The 17,953-nt window shown below is 35.5% G+C and overlaps 1 protein-coding gene across 1 annotated transcript in view; it reads left to right on the forward strand.

Moving 5' to 3' along the window:
• The window catches only part of LOC124162207 (WD repeat-containing protein 19), a 72,634-nt gene that overhangs the window by 42,462 nt on the left and 12,219 nt on the right, over positions 1-17,953 (forward strand). Inside the window, exons 16-20 of the mRNA XM_046538655.1 lie at positions 2,225-2,376; positions 4,554-4,791; positions 9,614-9,760; positions 12,121-12,287; positions 14,670-14,928. Of these exons, the coding sequence (XP_046394611.1) occupies positions 2,225-2,376; positions 4,554-4,791; positions 9,614-9,760; positions 12,121-12,287; positions 14,670-14,928 (963 nt within the window). The remainder of the gene's footprint in view (positions 1-2,224; positions 2,377-4,553; positions 4,792-9,613; positions 9,761-12,120; positions 12,288-14,669; positions 14,929-17,953) is intronic.

Consider the following 17,953-nt stretch of genomic DNA (forward strand, 5'->3'; position numbering starts at 1 on the left):
CAAGATCACGGATTCAGAAAAGTGGTTTGCATGAATGCAACAAAACCACTGTGCATCGTCGGAAACTACACTGTCAGGCACCACACCTCGTTATCGCGTCTCACACAAATTGTCTGGGATGTAACTGCTGCGGGATGCAGATCCGTGATCACTGAGCGCGATCGCGCACCGCGATGCTGGGAAAACATAAACACGGAACTGCCATGAAGGCAACGGGCGTGCATAACGCCATCGCGCAGCAGCGGTTATAGGAAACCAGGACTTATGGAAAATTGCCTATGCAGGCGAGTGCCCAACTATGACTCGTGCTATCTCTACTTAAACTTCCCTCACTGCCTTCACTTCTTCTATTCCCTTTCTCTCCAGTTTGACCTTGACTCGTCGCGGCTTAAAAATGCCCGAGTGCAATGAAATCTCCGGTTCCCTTGGGCCATATTCAACCACATGCGAGGCCACGGCAATAATTGTGAATTCGCTGTATGAAATATGCAATTAAAGATCGTTAATAACATTTTCCCTGTATGATCTTAGGTTTTCCCGGCATATGAGGTGCTGAAAAGTTTCTCGGGTTTTCCACCAGTTGATGTTTTCCATGTCTTCCCATGTCTGCTTGAAATGTCAGGATACATGGAAAACATCAACTGGTGGAAAACCCAGGAAACTTGTCTGCAAATTTTTCGTACTTTACGATTGGTTGAACATCTTTGAAAATAAATGAAGAGTTTTTCCCGCCTCTGATTGTCGTCAGCACTGCTAGAGCAGACGTCCAAGTGGACTTGAAACATTCCTTGTCAGCAAGTAAATAAAATAATTCCATTTTACAAAGGGAATTGTAATAGAAATAATAAGTCTGGTGTAGCTTAGCATTAAAATGCAAGTATCCTGGTCTTTTGCATCATTTTTTAAGATCACGGAAAACATCGAAAAAGTGTAAATCTCATGCACGGATTAGCCGCAACACAGATAAACTGCAACCAGATAATCGGGAGTCTGCTGTAATAAAGTTGAAAACAAGTCAAGTTATTCTATTCTTTATTTACTGAATTAGTGCAAACGTTTAATATAGGAATTTTGTTAAGAAAACTAAATATTTTTTCTTGTCTGGAAATGTAGATTTACTTTTGTTACTTATTATTTCCTCTAATAAAATGTTGCATTTATTATTTATGAGAAAAAAATCATTTCACTGTGATTACTCTCATTATTATAAAAAAGACTGATTTTATGCACACACAGAAGAAAAGTCATTTGAGGAAAAAGATAAAAATGTCCGTATTGCCGGTGTCACACCCTTCCATATGTAGCAAAATAAAGCAATTTTGGCCCTGAAGTTTTAACCTAATAATTCATAAATAAAGCTGCAAAATCAATTTGTTAAAGGTGAAAAAATTTAGAATAACAGTGAGGGGTGAAAATGACCTCTGTAACTCTTAGGTCTTCGTAAAAAGGGCGATTTTAGTAATGAATTATATTATAATGTAATTTGGAAAGTGACTTGTAGAGGTTCACTTCCACGGTGCATGCATATGTTAATCAGGAAGTAGTAAGTTAGGTAATTATCCCAATAAGTTCTGCTTCTAACTGTAAGTACCATTGGATCTAAGAACTATACTGGCCTATCCCCAAAAAAAATGTATTGAAGGAGTGTAAGAGTTAGTTGATCTGTTTGTGATGTCATTAGGATTGCTAAGAAGAATAATGAATTTTCTGAAACTGTATGACATCTTCTGCCCACCTGTGCTTTTCCTACTATTCTTAACATTAGGATAATTTGATGTGTTGAAAAATGTTATTTTCAAAATTGAATACTAATAAGATTATTAGAACTTGATAGAGATGTGTTAATAAAATCTATTTAAAAATCATTCGGGTTATTCATGGAAAGTCTCAAGGTTTCAGGGAATTACATACAATACATATCTGTTGTTCAAATGTAATCGTATTGGCATTAGTTTACAAGAGTGATCCCTGATATACATATTGAATCACTTTGATAAGTCCTTAGTAATACCTCATCACACTGGCTGTAAATTGAAATTTTTGAAGTTAAGCAGTTGAGAGTGTTCCGAACACAGTCTCATTTTCTGTGTAGGAGATAAGAGTTTTATCGAGAAGGGCTATTAGAGAAATGGTAGAATAAGCATTTCTCCTTTGACTTTCTTCAACTCACCTGTGTGTACCTTTTGATTCTTATGCTATTTTGCATTTTTTAATCGATTGTTAGGAATGGTTTCTGCAGTCCAGTGATCCTTTAGCAGCCCTTGAAATGAGAAGAGACTTGCTGCAGTGGGAGCAAGCTCTGCAGTTAGCCAAGAAGTTAGCTCCTGAACAAGTGCCATACATTTCAAGAGAGTATGCCCAGCAGCTTGAAATTATGTGAGTTTTGAAATGTTCATTCATTCTTGGCTTCTATAATTTAACAGATTCAATTGGTACTGATTTCGAATGGTACTGTTGTCTTCCGTAAAATGTTAGTAATGCATATACGTGGATCATACTCGTTAAATTTTAGCAGTATTTTCAATATCTTTTGATATTTATTTTTGTTTTGAGATCTGGTTTGTTCTGAGCTCGCCTTTGTCGCCTGTCTGGTTGTTCCACGACGGAGCTGCTGGTATGCGCATAGAAACATCTAGATAAATAATAAGTGATATTGACGTTATTATTGTCATTTAATACACAATTTACATGTATTCTATTTCGTATGTACTTGCATTACTAACATTCTACGGAAGGCAACAGTACCAACCAATTTTCAATTGGCCCACTGGTTTCGAAGTTAGCAGAGGTTTGCGTTGTTTACAACAACTCCATTAATTTTAGTGGTATAAACAATTTGTTTTCAAAAAACTGCCAATAATAGATGTGGCTTCTTTATATCAAAACTTCAAGTTAAAGGAATGAAAACTACGGGAATGCCAAGCGCTCAAAGTTGGGCAACTTGATTTTACGCGCAAAAAACTGGTACTTTTTTGAGAAAAAATGAAGTACAGGAAAAAGTATTGAGACGAAGATTTTTTAAAGTACATGATACAACCTAGAAATAAATTCTCTTTCGTATGATTTTTGTTGCATTGAAATTGATTGCTTTGTTTAGATGCTAGAGCTCCTGAAAAAATCGGGTATCTTGCTTTTTTTTACAGACAGTAGAAATATGAAGGCAATGGACTTATGAAAATTTAATATTTACACACAAATTTAATAGTTGGAATGAAAATTTACTGCCATGCTTACTAGGTCCTACCGAGGATTTGTTCTTTCCCTGAGGTCTCGAATGAGAGAATTTTTTTTTAATAAAATAACCTAATATTGTGACACATGCAGCAATACAAAAATAAAACTTATGGGGCTCAAAAAATGTAGGGCTATTCCTCTTTAGTTCTTTAAATTCTGCTAAAGAAATAAATAATAATTAAACTAAGCCCAAAAATCAGTTAGTATCAACTGCAAATTTATGATTTAAAAAATGTGAATTTAACTAAATTAGGTGTGAAAAAAATGAAAAAGAGATAATGGTATACATAAAGTAATAATAATACGAATATCTAATTCATAAATATTGATAAAAAATAATGACATATACTTTCGTGGACTGCAAACTATGTATGAAAAATAGGGGGAGGTTTCCACACCATAGCTTCTGTTCCACAATTACTATCCACGAACGGTGCATATGGATCGAAAAAAGGAAGCCTGCTGAAGGCCGTACCCACAGTCCGAAGATTTGGGAGCAGGTATTAGATACGTACGAAGGTGGAGAAGTGGGCTCCCTGCCTGATTGGTAGAGTACGTCAATTGATGTGCTCTGCGCTGAATATGTTATTGATAAACCACTCACTGAGCAGAAAGTTTATTTAATTTATTAAAGTATTGCAATGGTCATGGTATGTACATGTAGCATTTTGCAAATTAGCCTGCCGAGATTGGACCTCCGTCCTGAATTGTCATTAGGGATTACTCCTTCTTATTCTATCAATAAATCCTATCGGTTTTCCTCACCCCCCTTAGCTTGCTTATAGTCTGCCTGGCGAGAGTTGTGCGATGAGAGGGCGAAAGGAGGGGCAGAGAAGATGTGCCAGCACGGTTTGCAGCCAATCGCGATACATTGTCACATGCATATGACGCATCGTAACAAGCCTGAACCACCAATGCAAGACCTTTCTTCAAATAACTAAAATAAGAATTCTTCCGTTGATCCTTCACGCTCATCATCCCTTCTGGCTCATTTCTTCACGGAAGCCTTTGGTTTACAAGTGACGTTGGTACATATTTCCCTTTTTGACCTCGCAACCTCTCCTCCTACCCTGAACTAGACCCTTCTGCTGGTCATCGGACAACTCTCAGCAGCCGGACTGTAAATGTCTTCCTTCATGCAAATGCCTCTATCTTTTCTCATCCTCCTTTGTTGTTGTGATGTTTCTTTTCAATTCTGTATTTTTATGTGAATGTTACTTTGACAGCCTAATTGTTGTTTTGAATGAGTGACTTGTTCCGTACATGTTCACCGCATGTCTTATAAAATATTATTATGTGTCATATTACTATGACTCCAGGGGCTGTTACTCAGAAGCTCTCTCCTTATATGAGCAATCTGCACAAGATGGTAAAATGAACCCAGAACTGAAAGCAACTTCTGAAGAAGATGAAAACCATTATCAGCAGTGCATTGGTGGGATTGCTAGATGCTCTATACGCTGTGGTGACATCAGGAAAGGTGTTTCCTTGGCTTCTGAAACAAATTCTCCTCCTCAATTGCGACGTGATTGTGCTGAGATTTTGGAAGGGCTAAAGGTGTGTTGAAATGTCTTCAATTTTCTCATATTATGTGCTTTTAATAGATATCCAAAATTAATTCCTTTTCATATTATACAGCTCTTAAGGCATTCCTGTTGAATGATTCATCTTGTGAATAATTAACAATGGATTTTCATGTTATTTAGTCTTTTTTTATTTTAGTGTGGTCATCAGGAATGTATATTAGGGCGCGGCTAAATAAACAGTAAGTGTCGGAATTGAATCTTATTAGCACGGAAAAGTTGCCTTTTTGTCGCCATGATTACAAAGAAAAAATTTTTGAAATAGGACCATATTTTCTGCTAGTTCATCTTATTGAAATTTCAAAAAATCATAAAAATATCACTTTTTCGAGACTTTAAAAAATGATGTGCATTGATTATATTGTTCAAAATTGATATTATGTTCCTTCTGGTTATGGTTCTTGGTCGAAATAAATATCTAGTAACCATTTTTTTATCTTTATAAAATGTCAATCAAAATCAATTAGTTTACTAGGTGAAAAGTAGCTATTATTCCTTGCAATTCGATTTTACTTTTTCGTGCGAAAAATCTACAGAGAAAAAATCATTCGCCTTGACCGGGATTCGAACCCGGATCCCTCGATTTCCGGCCGAGTGCTTTAGCCAGTTAAGCTACCGAGGCGTCATTCTTCCCTGTGGAAATTTGTGGACTATACCGGACATGGTGGTATGTGCATTGCGGGTGACTCCCGTAAAGTTATCACCGTGGCTAGTCCCGGTATACTTAAATTCGTCAAGAGAGAACACCCCTTGTGTTCAAAGTTCGGACTTTACTCTCCGGCTGTGGCGCCATGCGCACGATTTGGACTGCTTGTTGCATAATATGCTCGGCAGTCCATACCACCATGTCCGGTATAGTCCACAAATTTCCACAGGGAAGAATGACGCCTCGGTAGCTTAACTGGCTAAAGCACTCGGCCGGAAATCGAGGGATCCGGGTTCGAATCCCGGTCAAGGCGAATGATTTTTTCTCTGTGGATTTTTCGCACAATTTGTGCATTGCGGGTGACTCCCGTAAAGTTATCACCATGGCTAGTCCCGGTATACTTAAATTACTTTTTCGTGTTTTTCGGCCTACCCTAATGTGCATACTTCTTTTTTAATAATAATAATAATAATAATAATAACAGTTTTATTAGCCAAAAGAACCAATACAAGTAAGTAAATGGTATAGGCTTCGTCAAGTATAATACATAATTGGTATTTTAGATAATGTTCACTCAAAAAAACAAAGACATCTTCCTAAAATAAAAAAGTTACATTACAAATTTCAAGCACACAATAGTGAAAGCTGAACAACAGCCATGTATACTTGAACACTTACTTCACAGCACAAAACCTTAAGCACAGGTATACAATTCTCATTTAATAGGTTAACACATCAAACTACATACTTTCTTTACAATAGTTAATAAATTCATCAACACTATACAATGCCTTTCCAGTCAGGTATCTTTTCAGATTTACTTTAAAATTATTTACAGAAGACAAACTTCTCAATTCTTCTGGTAAAAGGTTATATAGTTTTGTACCCTTATGTAGAGGACCATTACTACTCCTTTTTGTTTTCCTGGGTAGCACATGTAAACAGTCTTTGGTTCTGGTCATATGTGAATGGAAGTCAGCATTTTTTGGGAGAGAATTTATACGTTTTTTTATGAATAGCATTAAGTTCAGAATATAAATGGATGTTAGAGTTAAAATTTTGTGTGCCTCAAAGTGAGGTCGACAGGATTCTCTATATTTTAGGTTTAGCATAATTCTTACAGCTTTCTTTTGCATAGTGAATACCTCAGTGCTATTGCAACTGTCACCCCAGAAAATAATGCCATAAGAGATTAAGGATTGAAAATTAGCATAGTACACATATTTTAAAACACTCAAAGAAACACTTGATCGTAAATAGCGCAGTTGATACATAATATGTGACAGTTTGGTGGTTAAGATTTCGACATGTCTAGACCACTTCAAGGATTTGTCTAGTGTGATTCCAAGGAAAGAAATATTATTTACATAAGTTATTTCAGAGTTGAATAGTTCCACTGTTGGTGGCGATTTACAATTTAAGTTCATACATACAGTTTTTTCTAGGTTAACTTTCCAACATACTATTTTTTAGCCACATTTGAATACTTTGAACTGTAGAGTTTACCTTAATCTGTAATTCTTGCGAATTTGGGGCTTGCAACAATATACTAGTGTCATCAGCGAATAAGATTGTTTTTGCTTCCTGGAGATATTCAGGAAGGTCGTTAATATACAAAGTGAACAATAACGGCCCTAGGATTGACCCTTGGGGTACACCATATTTGACTTCTTTCATAGTAGAGGAGCAATTATTTATATATTTTGTGTTTGAGTCCAAGTAAGAAATTTGGACAATTTGGTGTCTGTTTGTTAGGTAAGAATTTAACCAAGAATAAGCTACTCCTGTAATACCATAATTTGAGAGGCATTTCAACAATATGTCGTGGTTTACAGTATCAAATGCTTTTCTGAGATCAATGAACAACCCCACAGTTTGGTTATTTTTGTCGAGAGCATCAGTTGCATCATTTAGAAATTCAAACAAAGCATCAGTTGTTGACTTATTTTGTCGGAAGCCAAATTGGTATTTGGATAAACTTGCATTTTTATCTAAAAAACTTAAAAGTCGATTGTACATGACTTTTTCGAAAATCTTTGAAAAACCTGAAAGTAAACTTATGGGTCTGTAGTTATTACAATCCTTTTTGTCTCCTTTTTTAAAGAGGGGGTAGACTTTGCAAATCTTTAGCTGCTGAGGGAAAATACCTTCTGATATTGATAAATTACACAAATAGGTGAGTGGGTTTACAATGAACGGGATAGAGTATTTAATAATCTTATCCGGGATGCCATCAAAGCCCGATGACATTTTGTTATGGAGGGAGAGGCCAATTTGTAAAATTTCCCTTGGAGTGGCTGGGTAAATAAAAGGTGCATTCTTATTTTTAGATGCTGGTTGCTTGTAATAGGGATCTTTGGTAGCACGATTGCTGCTTAATGTTTTGAGTATTTTCTCAGGGGTTTCAATAAAGTGATCATTAAAAACATTTGCCACGGTTAATGGGTTTGTTATCAAAGTGCCAGAGTGTAGAACACTCAAGTCCTCAGGTAAAGAGGCAGTATTTTTGTTACTCTCTTTCTTAATAATCGACCAGGCAGCCTTTGTAGCATTCCCTGAGTTTTTTATCAATTTATCATTGTAAGTAGATTTTGCTCTATGGATTATTTTCTTGTATTGTTTGACAAAACATTTATAAGCAGTCCTGTTTAATGCTCAATTCAGAAACATATTTCTCTACTGTAGGTTTTTCCATGGCATATTAAAAGGCCATGAGTCCGTAGGACGTTATTATGTATATGTCTTATGATTTCATGGAGTACTTTTTATTGTGTTGTTACTTAGTGAAGTGTACAGTTAAGCTTCCTCTAATGCAGGGGTTACTTTCCTCAATCATCCCTGTGTAATGTATGCACATGTAAGGGAATACTTATTAGCTCTATAGAAATTAGATTGTTCCATTCCTAGGTTTTAAGGAAACGCTCTTCTATTATATTTTCTCAATAGTATATTTTATTTACCTATTTAAGAAACTTAATTCATGTACATTTCTGCTCACAGTGGTACCGGTAGGCACTAAAAAAGTGTTTACTAAATATTGATTATCCAATTATTTGTGTTTCTATTGTGAACAGAGTTTTGGTTGATGATGGTGTATCCAATGATCCTTCTGCTTTTGCTAGTGTTTATATACAACTCTCTCAAACTTTGTGTTGCTCCTCTTTTTAACCTATGCTGTTCTAATCTCTTTGCTGATTGGCTACTTCTCTTAGTACTCTTCTTCGTGCTTGATATAGAGGGTACCCCACCTCTTACTTCATGTTAGTGTGTGTTTTTGCAATTTTGATACCCTCCTGTATTAATTAGGGATAGTAGCGTTTCTCTTTCTGTAGTAGATAATTTCACCTCATTGAAGAGAATGTTGCAGCCAGGCCAAACAGGCTCCACTCGGGCAAAAAGGCTGGACTTTTTCTTTCTTTATTCTCTTGTGCTCTTGCAGACATTTTTTCAGTGATTTCCTAGTCTTTTCATAGTAAATGCTGCCTCACGAACAAAGTTCACAGAATATACTTTCCCTTAGGTCATTATTTTTTTTTTAATTCATTTAAAAAAAATGTTATCATGTGCTATTTTGTCCCTTAATCCTTGTCTGCAATTTTGATGACACAGGTAGTGGCAAAATGCTACTTTTCGTGAGTTCCAGTTATTATGTTAGGATCCTATCCTATCTAGTAATGACACCGTCTGGGGCGGATCCAGGATTTCTTTCTGGTGGGCACAAGGATATCCCGTTATACAAAACAAACGTAATTATAACGGGACTATATATACGTGCCTTCGTGCCCCCCTAGATCCGCCTATGGATACCGTGATGTACAGCTCAGCCTTTTAGCCATCATGACTCATGGGGCTACAAGTCATCTTTCTTCTCTGCCATGTAAGGGTGTGTCAACAAAGCCACTGCAAGTTAGGGTTTCCATTATGTGCTCCTCCGAAGTTAAGGAATCCATGCCCAAGATATCAAAGAAGATTACAAAATAACCTGATTGGATTATTGCTGTATTGAATTTTATTAGTCTAAATTTAACATATGTATTTCATTGTCTTTGATTGTCAGACGTTAGTTGTTGTTTCCTGTATGTGAGTTTCCTAATTTCTTTACCATCATGATTCGATTTGATAATCAAATTGGATTTTTAATTTTTAACAGCAATATCCTGATGCTGCAGTTCTCTATGAAACAGGAGAATATTATGAGAAAGCTGCTTCACTTTACATAAAATTAAAAAATTGGAAAAAGGTTGGAGCTTTGTTGCCAAATATTTCCCGGTCAAAAATTCACATCCAATATGCAAAGGTATGTTTATGAATATTGCATTTGTTTTGCTAGTAATGATCTTGAAAGTACATCAGTCCTGAATATAAAATGTATTTTGAGTGGATGGCCAGTTATTAATGATTTTTGGTGGTATGGCATAAAAATAATGTGACTAATATTAGATGCAATTGATTTTTAGCATAAAGTATGAGTATAAAAATGTGATGCAAGTTTTTCTGATCATCATAGTGTCATTTTATTTACTTTTGAAAAGTGTAATACCCATGTTTTAATCAAGGATTTGGACCAGTGCACAGTTGTAATTGTTCACTTTTATATACTTAGTCAATACATACATAGTTGGCAAATATATGTAGGAGAAATAAATAAAGATAGTATAGTCAAGAAATGGTAATGTTATACATAAACCTATTTCGGGATTGGAAGGTATTAAACATGCAAATTGGATTGAAACCGAGATTAAAACTACGGAAGTACTTGGAAAATGGTCGCATTCTATCTGTATATCAACTATGTCTTGCATCCTCAATTACCATGGAAAGTTAGCGCTAGTCTATTGTTCCCTAAAGGCCTGTTTACACGATACATTAACACTTACGAGTTAATGTACGTTTGCGTGAATGATTTTTGTGGACCGGAACGGAACATGTACGAATGCATGAACCAAATTAGAACAGGTTCTATTTTCTGTGCATGCATTCGCACAAGTTGGGTGGTTACACGGTGCATTTTGGGCGTTCATACATTTAGACATTAACCCGTACGTGTTAATGTACCGTGTAAACAGGGCTTTAGAACAGGTTCTATTTTCTGTGCATACATTCGCACAAGTTGGGTGGTTACACGGTGCATTTTGGGCGTTCATACATTTAGACATTAACCCGTACGTGTTAATGTACCGTGTAAACAGGGCTTTAGGTAACTTTATTTTGGTTGTGTTTTTTCAAGAGGAGGAGAGAGATGAACCCTAACTTTAACAGTGCATTGACTTGTTCCAAGTGTTCATCATTTAATGGTGATTAGATGCATGATAGAAATTTTTAAAAATTTTCAATTTCACGAATTTTAAAATTAATTTTGTTGTGATTGATTAATGCTAAGTAAGAGCCATACGGGGCTTCAGTGATTTACAGGAATGTGGAAATAATGTATGAAAACTTTTGAATGTTTTTTAGGAAAGGCAAATTAGCAGATTGATTTTCTATAGAAGTATGGTATTGTTAATTTCGATTATTGTTACCCATGTCTGGTCATCCAGAGTATTTGTAGGATCAAAAAATTGACAAATAAACTTAATAGCAAGGTGAAAAGAGAGGTGGCGAAGAAAAAAATATTTGATACAGAGACAGAATGGAATTGACACTCATGGTTGAGCAATAGGGTGGTTCCTATTATTTTTTTATTGCCTAAAAATAAAGGTTATTACTCCTGGAGTACATATTTCACGCTTTTAGAATTTTAAATGATGATATCTATTTTTCACGATTAAATGAAAAGTGAAAAATTTCAAGCACACGAAAATGCGATGGCTAAGTATGAATGCTGGGAAAAGCCTGTGTGACATTTGGCTGCTGCTGAGTGAGGCCACCTGGGTGCGAGGCTATGAGCACCACTACGATGCAGGCTGCTAGCAGGTAGCACTTGGCTTAAATAAGGATTATTAATACCCTATCAAACGAAGGAAACTTTCTGACCATAGTCAATTTTAATAGGCGCCCTGAGCTCTGTGCCTCATTCATGCATTGGTAATCTCAGACGATCTTAAACTCCTAACATTTCGTACAGAATCCAGGTCCTCGTGACTTCACGTGGAGTGGCATCGCATGGGCACCAATCTGGCCTTTTTCAAATGAGGCTAAAATTGACCATTAACATTAGTATAAACTGGGATTTCTAAAACCAAATAATCAATATATTATGAATACACTAATGGTGGGTAACGAATCGCAATCAATGCCTTTCGTTTTCTTTGATGAAGGAAACTACCCTATTAGCGTTGGCTCAATTGATACCTGACAAAATGATGAAACTCAGTTTAAATTTAGGTTATATTATGGAATACAGGAATGTATAATTGCTGAGCCAATAAATTTCATTAAATATTATTAACTATTACATGTCATGTATATTAGCTCTGTGGTAAGGAATCCTGCTATTTGCTATCAGTCTCATTAGTCATTACTTATCGGTCATACCTCTACTTTTATCTGAAGTATATAATTCTTGTATTATTGAGAAATTATAGATTTAGGTTTAATTTAAATTTGATGTATTTTATGTTTGAGATATTTGATCAATGGATAAGAGGCAAGAAGTAATTAACTCATGTCAAGCATTGATTCTTGCTAGTTACACACTTCCTTATGCTCAAATTTCAGGCAAAAGAAGCTGAAAAACAGTACAAGGATGCATGTTTAGCCTATGAGACTGCTAAGGATTATGAAAATGTTATTCGAATCAGCCTAGATTATCTCAGTGATCCAGATACTGCTATACAAAAAGTTAAGATGACCAACAGTACGGAAGGAGCTAAAATGGTGGCAAGGTATTTATTTACAAATGCAGTCACACTCACCATTAAATTGATAATAATGGCAGGGTCTTATGTGTATCTTAATCCATGTTTTATGCTGATCACTATGTTCATTTGTTAATTTTTCCCCACTTTCAAAATTTACACTCATTGAATTTTCTTAGCTATTATTATTTAGGGTGTGTACCATATCAAAGCCATAGCTAGAAGATAGGTCAAGGATGTCAAACTCTCTGAAATTTTTTGGATGCATTCTCTTTAGCATATGCCCCCAAAATTAACCCATGTAAACTCCCAACATTTTTTCTAACTTTGGCCTTGTGCCATACTTTTTAATAATCTATCCTCTGGGTGTGTAGCCATAATCATCTTTATTAAATTGTTATTTGCCTATGAAGGTCACTTGTGTCATCTGATGTTGACACAATCAAACAGCTCTTATTGCAAGCCTTTTTAATTAATGGCAGCATTACTAAAAAAGAAATTCTGCAGGTAAGAGGGGAATTTATGACTCATTCATCTGTGTTCCCTGAGGGCCATGATGCCATTATATTTAAATTGATGGCCCTGGACATCAAAATCACCATGATAATGCAGATGCAATGGGACTATACGGGATACGTTATTGCTTATGGAATATCCCCCTTTTTACTACATTTTATTTTGTCATTTCCTTGTCTGTCTGTTTGTCCTTCAAGGCAAAATTTTGAAACTCAACTTTACCCCACTTCAGGATTAGCTATTGACTTCTAATTTTCCTTGAGGATCAGAACCAGATTATAATGCATTTTTACACTATTTCTAGTCCTTTTGAGGTAGTGTGTGCCACCAACTAGCATTACAAATTGACTATTAACATTTGTTTTAATTGCTCAGCACCAGCATAAATTTTAACAATTTGTGATAATTCCAATTCTTTCTATTTGGTGCTGAGCGAATGTAAGCTATCAAGTTTAGTAGGAATTCAGTAAAACCTCTAATTTACGAAAACTACGAAAAACAATCACTTCACTGTTGGTGGTTTCATTGTATGGAGGTGATGTGTGGGTTGCGTCTTTGAAGGGGCATCCAAGTATTTCGACTGGTATATGATGCAAGTTAAGTAATTTCTCGATCTTTTCTTATTCAGCATATAAACTTTTCATGAAGGTATTATATAAAATTGCCATTATTTACTATCACGTGCCATAACTGTCATCTCTCCAGTTTGAATTTGTGTACATATTTCCATTGAGATGATTACTTTCCTCATTGATTCAGCTCTATGCCTCATTGCTTACTTTAGTTACTGTCTAAAATTTAAGGACCACCAAAATTAATGTATGAGGATTATGTATTGTAAAGGGCTCTGTAATTTTGCTGAATTGCTGATTTTATTTTTGGAGTGTAGTAATTTAAGTCTTTAATCATTGATTACATCATGCCGGTGGCTCTCTGCAGAAATTTTGCGCCAAAAAGCTCAGTTATTGATGAAATGAAATGATTTTTTGTAATCCCATAGAAATAGTTGTACATCTCAATGTTTAAGCCTGCTAATCAGAAGATATTCATAGCATGGCGATGGAAGTTTGGTGGGGCCAGTTGGTTACTCCAAGTATAATTGTGGTTGTAGAGAATTCACTCAGGTCACAATGGCAATCGTATATGATGATGCCTTTATAGAAGATAAACACAATAGGCATCCTGTTGGTACACTGGTTCTCAGGTACCATTATAAAGTACCATCATCGAGCTTACCCAGTAATATTTTTAATCTACAACTCAAAGTCATTCATCCAGTATTTACCTCTGCACACTTGAAGCTAATTTTCCTAGAGGTTTACCCTTCCTCAGTCAAACTGTGCTGATTTAAAAATGTACTCCATTTGCAGGTTAAACTATTAAACTGGAATAATTAGATGCTAAAGGACAATCACAGGAGTTAAAAATGTCTTACGATATCAGTACAGAGAAATATAAGAAAAAAAACTGATTCCCCTCCTTTTTGTGTCTTGCACGACTCTGCAGAAGCCCCTTTTTGCACCCAGCAAACAAGCAACGATCACAATTCTGAACATTAAAGCTGAATGGGTAATGTTGCATGCTGGTAAATTGGAATGAGGACGTTTTGGCTTTGACCCTGCCAGAAATATTATGTGTACACGCTCAAATGAGTAAACAGAAGGAGTGAGTTGCCAACTCACCCTTCTCCAACATTCCGTACCAAAATGACATTGAGGCTGAAAAAAAACTTTTAAATAAAAGCTTTATATTGCTAATTGTTTTTGTGCAGTATTTACTGAGAACTTCTTCATCAGCTTTCATGATGATATCATTCTAATATCATAAATTTTTCAAGAGGAGTGCAAATGAAAAACACACCATAATGTTTCAAACTACATATATCTATTTTAGGTTTTTCCAGAAATTAAATGACTATGGTTCTGCCATTCAATTCCTTGTGATGTCTGGGAAATTGGATGAAGCTTTCAAAATGGCCAAAGCCCATGACCGAATGGAATTATATGCCCAACTTCTTGATGGAGCCAAATCTATTGTTGGGGACCAGTCTCCAGGCGTGGAGGATTATCATAATGTGGCGTTGCACTTCGAAAATCAGAAAAGTAGTCTTTTAGCTGGGAAATATTATTTCAAAGCAAAGGATTATGCCAAAGTGAGTATGTACTAAATTGCTAGTTATATCTGTGAGCAGATTTTAATATTTTTTTAATTTTATAGTTTAAAATATTTAAAAAAGGCAGTGATTTATAATTTGGTATAAGTCAGGAATAAGTTCTTTTCACTCTTCCATTGATGAACTATGTACTTCTGTCTTTTCAACCCAAATAAACTATGGTAGATCAAAATGTAAATATGATAAAATCAGTGTTAAAGTTAAGCAGACAAATACTTCCCCCTGGACCTGTCTTTTATTTTACTCTGAGTTTAAGTACAGTAAAACCTCTTTACATCGTAATGGAGGGGACCAAAATTTGGGCATTTTGATGTATGGAGGTTCACTATAGAGAGGTTTTAGTGATAGGCGCCATTTTATTGATAAACCATAATATTAATATATTTAAACATTCATGCATGCATTAGTGAACATATATTTACAATTTAATGATTACACAAAGGTAAAAGTAACTTGTTCAAGAGGGCTTTTTAGGAAAGAAATTAGTTATTGGGTTTGCTTAAACCTTTTTAAAACTCTTTCGATATAATGTTTTTAATTCTGTTGAATACAATCATATTATGATCGCATTCCTCCATGCTTAATAAAAACCATTTAGTTATGTTCAATAAATCCTCAACCTCTGTTTTGGTGGGAACTGTAACTGATTCCTCATTACCAACATCTTCCTCTAAATCCATCTCTTCCTGTATCCTGCAAGATTTATAAATCTCCTTCACCACTATCTTCCAACTCATGTGGGGAACATATGAATAAATCATTATCAACATTTACAAAGTCTTCAAATGTTGAATTTGTGTAAACTATTTTGTTGATTTTATCGTACTCTGTAGGTTCATTCTCAAATACATATCTCACTTTCCTCCTGTTTGCTACCACCCGTAATCCCAGCCTTGATGAAGCATTTCTCAAAAATTGAGGAAAGGCACAGCCTTTCCTGGTCTGAAGGATGTTCCATGAGCACTTTTAATGTCGTTTTCACTATTCACTCTCCACAAAAAATAAATCACTAGCTGTTTTCGATAATGCCTTTTGACCAAAGAAATAATTCCCAGGTCTAAGGGTCGTAATTTACTAGTAGTGTTTGGAGGGAAGTACACAACTTTTATATTTCTGAACATAATTCCTTCATCCTCTTATTTCACTGCCTGCGTTTTTTATTTGTGCAGCCTAGATATACAGTTTCTACTGTTTTTCCTCGGTTGTTTAAAATAGATGGTATTCCAAAGGTCACTGCTACATCTTTCTTCTGCCTGCCCTTGTCGATGGCTTGGAAAATTCCTCGGAATGTGGTTATGTCAAGCAGCCGCCTTATTTTATTTGTCGAATCCATCATCAACTTATAATTAATTAAGTAATTTTCGTATGTTTTCATATTTTATGGCAAATAATTGAAAATACTCCTTATAATATATTTTAGAAAATTGATTTATCATTCTTATAGCGTATGACTTGTTAAAGATTATAAAAAATAAATAAACACGTGACTATTGCAAATAATTAACAAGAAATTGGGCGTAATTTTGAAAATTTCGTTGAATTCTCTTTCTCTAAAATACAATGCTCGTAGATCTCCGTAGAAAAACTGTTGAGGGCACAAAGAAACGCTAGGTCTGCAAAACTACGTTATTTCCTAGTGAGAATGCTGGGCGAACTACTTCAGAATGCGGCGGCGACGACGGTAAAAAATTTCATTACTCTACCGCGTATCAACTAATTAGCTGTCCCCTTCGCCTAACATTGTCGCGCATGGAGTGATGTCGTCAGTATTGCTGAAAATTGACATCCCGGACTCCCGATGGAAGAGTCAGATTTCGCGGCATAAATACGCACGCAAGACATATGACTGTCGCTAAGCGCAATAAATTGTAAACTACGATCGTTCACGAAAGCATCGAAAAAATTACCAAGGCGGCAGTGAGAAAGTGCTACACCGGGAAATATGGGAATACAATAATTGCGAAACTGTATTTGATTTATTTCGAGTCGCAGTAAATTCATGAAATATTTTCATTTTAGAAACGGAAGTAGCAATGCGGTTGAGTAATTCTGTCTCCATAAATGGGAGTGAAGTTAGTTGAAATATTTTCGCAGGCAAGGGATCATAGGCTGCGCTGGTCGCCTCTTTTATTAACTGAACATAGTATGTAAGCACTTACAGGAAAATAAAGCCATAAGTAATAGAAAGCGAGTGCTATCGCGCAATTTTTACCACGATTCGAGAGCAAACGTTGCGTTCTGTCGTCATTTACTGTCACTTAAAATGATTAGGATAGTTCGTTGCCTTTTTCTTATTTACTGTTAGGTATGCTCTCGTATGGAACAAAATAGCCCTAGGTAATGGTTAACATGAAAATTGCAGTAAAGTAAAGGTGTAAAAGAGAAGAATAAGCGTGAAACATTTATCGCTGAAAATGTCATTACATGTTCGTTATCGCGGCTGCATTAATGGTCTCTAGTGGTCTCGGTACGAAATGCGAAGGTAGTTAGGCCGTCTCGGGGGTCTCTCGTTGCTATGATATATAGAGGTTTTACGATATAAAGAGGTTCACTATAGAGAGGTTTGCCTATAAATTTACATGTAAATCTAACGGGACCAGAGTGTTGGTACGATGTATAGAGGTTTACGATGTAAAGAGGTTCACTACATAGAGGTTTTACTGTAATATGTTAAAACATGTGCTTTAATCTTGAATTTTTAGGGTATGTATAGCAGACCCAGTTCAGTATTTGCTTATATCTCAAAAAGGAAAAAACTACATTTGAGTAAATAATTAAATGGTAAAAGGGGAAATTTTCAAATTTGGGATACAGACAAATGTTGACAACTGTCTACATAGGTATATTCTATGAAAACTTCTTCTTTCTTAAAAAAATCTTATGAAAATTTCAAGATTATAGCTTAAGTTTTAAGCAAGTAATATATTACAAAAAACTAATCAAATGGGTCGTATTCATCCTCTTAATACTCTGTGGTTAATAGATTCATAGTTCATGAACAAAT

The sequence above is a fragment of the Ischnura elegans genome, chromosome 7 (genome assembly GCF_921293095.1).
Source record: "Ischnura elegans chromosome 7, ioIscEleg1.1, whole genome shotgun sequence".
Lineage (NCBI taxonomy): Eukaryota > Metazoa > Arthropoda > Insecta > Odonata > Coenagrionidae > Ischnura > Ischnura elegans.